Below are 2,820 nucleotides of genomic sequence, written 5' to 3' on the forward strand. Positions count from 1 at the left end.
TGGTTCTGTAATTGCTTGTATGCCCTCTCATATATATATATATATATATATATAAGTGTTAAATAGATACGATCGCCAATCAAAACCTTGCCTAAATTCACCCCTACACATGACAATATCCATGAGTACATACTTTACACTAGTCCTGTGATCCAGTGGCAACGCTTGATTTGATGATTATCTTGTACAGGAACTTGTGTGGAAATCAGTTGGGCTGATGACTGGACAAAATTATACTGAAGTACCAATTGTGTTTGAGGATGTACGGTTCCACAGGGCTACTAGCATACCCAAGCAAGGTTCGTGTAATAGCATAGTTCATTACACTTAGTATGTATGGCAAATCTGGATGGTGAATGCTTTTATGTCTGCCGCTTTCACAAATATATACAGCTTTTCAACCTTCCTGCTTCATAGTGAAATCTTGGAAATGAAAACCAATGATAAGCCAAGAAAATTGCTGAAATTTATGAGAAGATGTGCAACAGATAATTCTGCTGTAGCCTACACAACTCGTTGGCTGTATGACCGTTTGTCAGAATATAAAAGGCTAGTTAATTCGTTTGTCTCTTTGGCTGGTTGAAAATTGTAGCTTGTTATTGTAATCTTGTATATAAAATCACTTTTCTTCATGTAATTAATTCAGAGCTCTGCTCTGACCTTAGCACAGTTGGGCTACGTCTGGTAAAAGCATCCACCTGAATAGCCTGCTGCTAAGTGCCCACTGTTTTATTATTCAACTGCCCTTTTACAGGAGAACTTCACTTTACTGTTATGATCCTGAAAGTGAGTGGGAAGTTTGAAGTAACAGAGAGTAATACACCAGTTGTGAGTGGTTTGGTGCGGGTGCCCATGAAGGTCTCCCATGAAATGGTGGCACTGGAGGCTCCCAGGCCTATTGTCAATGATGAACTGCTTGAACTTTCATCACGAGACATCTATAAGTATCTTCGACTGCGTGGATATGAGTACCAAGGGCTCTTCTGTGGCCTTGTTTGCGCAGACAACCACGGTGGGTACCACTGTATGCTGTACTATGTGAATAGTTTTAATCTCCTATCTTTGACAGTGATACCATGCAGTACAAGTAATACACTGCCTAATGTGACCCTATCCTGTAGATATACAATGTGGTGATGCTGCTTTGCCATATCACACAGTTGCACAATGGGTGAAATTGTTCTGTGAACGGAGGGATGCCATTCAGGACAGCCGTCGTTCAGGACGACCCCATGTTGACAACCACACAATTCAGCTTCTTGCTTATTTGCTGGATGTTTATTGTCGATGGGCTGCATGGGAGTTAGCTGCTGAGGTAGGCGTATGTCACTAAACCGTGCTCCACATTCTGCATGATATTCTTGGATACCGCAAAATTGCAGTGCGTTGGGTACCTCATGCAATGTCTGAGGTGCAACAATGGCAGTGTGATGCAATTGCACAGGACTTGTTGGACCAGTACTAGAAGGAGGGTGATGACTTCCTTAGAAGGATCATCACTCTGGACAAAACTTGGGCTTGCTCATACGAACCGCACTTGAAGCAACATTCAAATGAATGGAAGCATTCTGGCTATCCTATCCAAAGAAAGTGCGCCCTACACAGAGTAATGTGAAGACAATGTTCATTGTGGCATATCACATTGATGGAGTGATACTGCACTACACTTTACCTCAGTGACAGACAGTAAACCCTGCCTACTACTGCAGTTTCCTGCGTAATCACCTTTGTCCAGCACTCATGAGAAAGCGACGACACTTGTTGGCAACAAACCGCAACATCCTTCGTGACAATGCAAGGGCTCATACTGCTGATGCTGTCAAGGATCTCCTTTGCTGCTGGTGATGGGAGATGCTGCAATATCTGCCATACTCACCTGATATGAGTCCATGCTATTATGATCTCTTTGCCAAAATGAAAGAACTACTGCAAGGGTTACATTACAACACAAGAGAGGAGATTATTCATGCTGTAGGGCGGTCACTGCTGGACATCAACATAAGTGGACACACTGATGGTGTACGACGCCTTCCACAAATTTGGCAGAAGGTGGTACACATTGGGGGCGATTATATTGAAGGAATGTAAGTGTGTTTACCTCAGGTAATAAAGTCATTTCAGAACTATAGAGCCGTTGCCACTACTTTTTATCCAACCTATGTATGAGTTCTGTTTGTCCTGTCAGACACAACAATATTCCAAATGAGTCGCTCATATTTCAGTGTGCATAACTGAGTTTATTTTTCATACAGTGTTGCAGCATGTTTTGGCACAGAGTGCTGTCATCAGGTGATATATTAAAAATCCTTATACTATTGAATTGTGCCCCTCTATATGGGGCCATATATTGTACTTATAATTGTGTTTTATAATAAACCAAAAAAGAAATTTGGTGTGCTTCTTCCTCTTTTGTTAATCATCTTTATATGCACAGATCAAGTGGTTGTGTTTCTATACTGCTTTAAAAATGTATTAAACAAGTATTAAGAGTCTTAAAATATTAAAAAATATATATATTAAAAACTATTTTAATAGGTTAAAATATTAAATATTGAATCCATTTAAATACCATATTCTCAACATTCTTAGTGGTTGATTCCCCCCATAGTTTAAATATAAGTTGTAGTCAAATGAAAATGGGTCACCACGTATAACTCACATGGCGCGCAATTTGGTAACACTGGAATTTGCTTACGGTATGAACATCTGGTGGGAACTCGGGGAAACACAGTGACAATGTGCCCTTGCACACTAGTCGTTTGTTTATTGTGCTGGAAGTAAGGTTAGCGCTATGTGTGGTTGTCCAACATCAGTAATGAA

General features: G+C 40.5%; 1 protein-coding gene across 1 annotated transcript in view; it reads left to right on the forward strand.

Moving 5' to 3' along the window:
- LOC111869476 (fatty acid synthase) overlaps positions 1-1,476 on the forward strand; it is a 40,031-nt gene extending 38,555 nt beyond the window's left edge. Inside the window, exons 16-18 of the mRNA XM_033753446.1 lie at positions 191-299; positions 755-1,012; positions 1,445-1,476. Coding sequence (XP_033609337.1) covers positions 191-299; positions 755-1,012; positions 1,445-1,476 — 399 coding nt within the window. The remainder of the gene's footprint in view (positions 1-190; positions 300-754; positions 1,013-1,444) is intronic.
- Positions 1,477-2,820: the final 1,344 nt, after the last annotated feature.

This window comes from Cryptotermes secundus, unplaced genomic scaffold (assembly GCF_002891405.2).
Source record: "Cryptotermes secundus unplaced genomic scaffold, Csec_1.0 scaffold1858, whole genome shotgun sequence".
NCBI classification, from domain to species: domain Eukaryota; kingdom Metazoa; phylum Arthropoda; class Insecta; order Blattodea; family Kalotermitidae; genus Cryptotermes; species Cryptotermes secundus.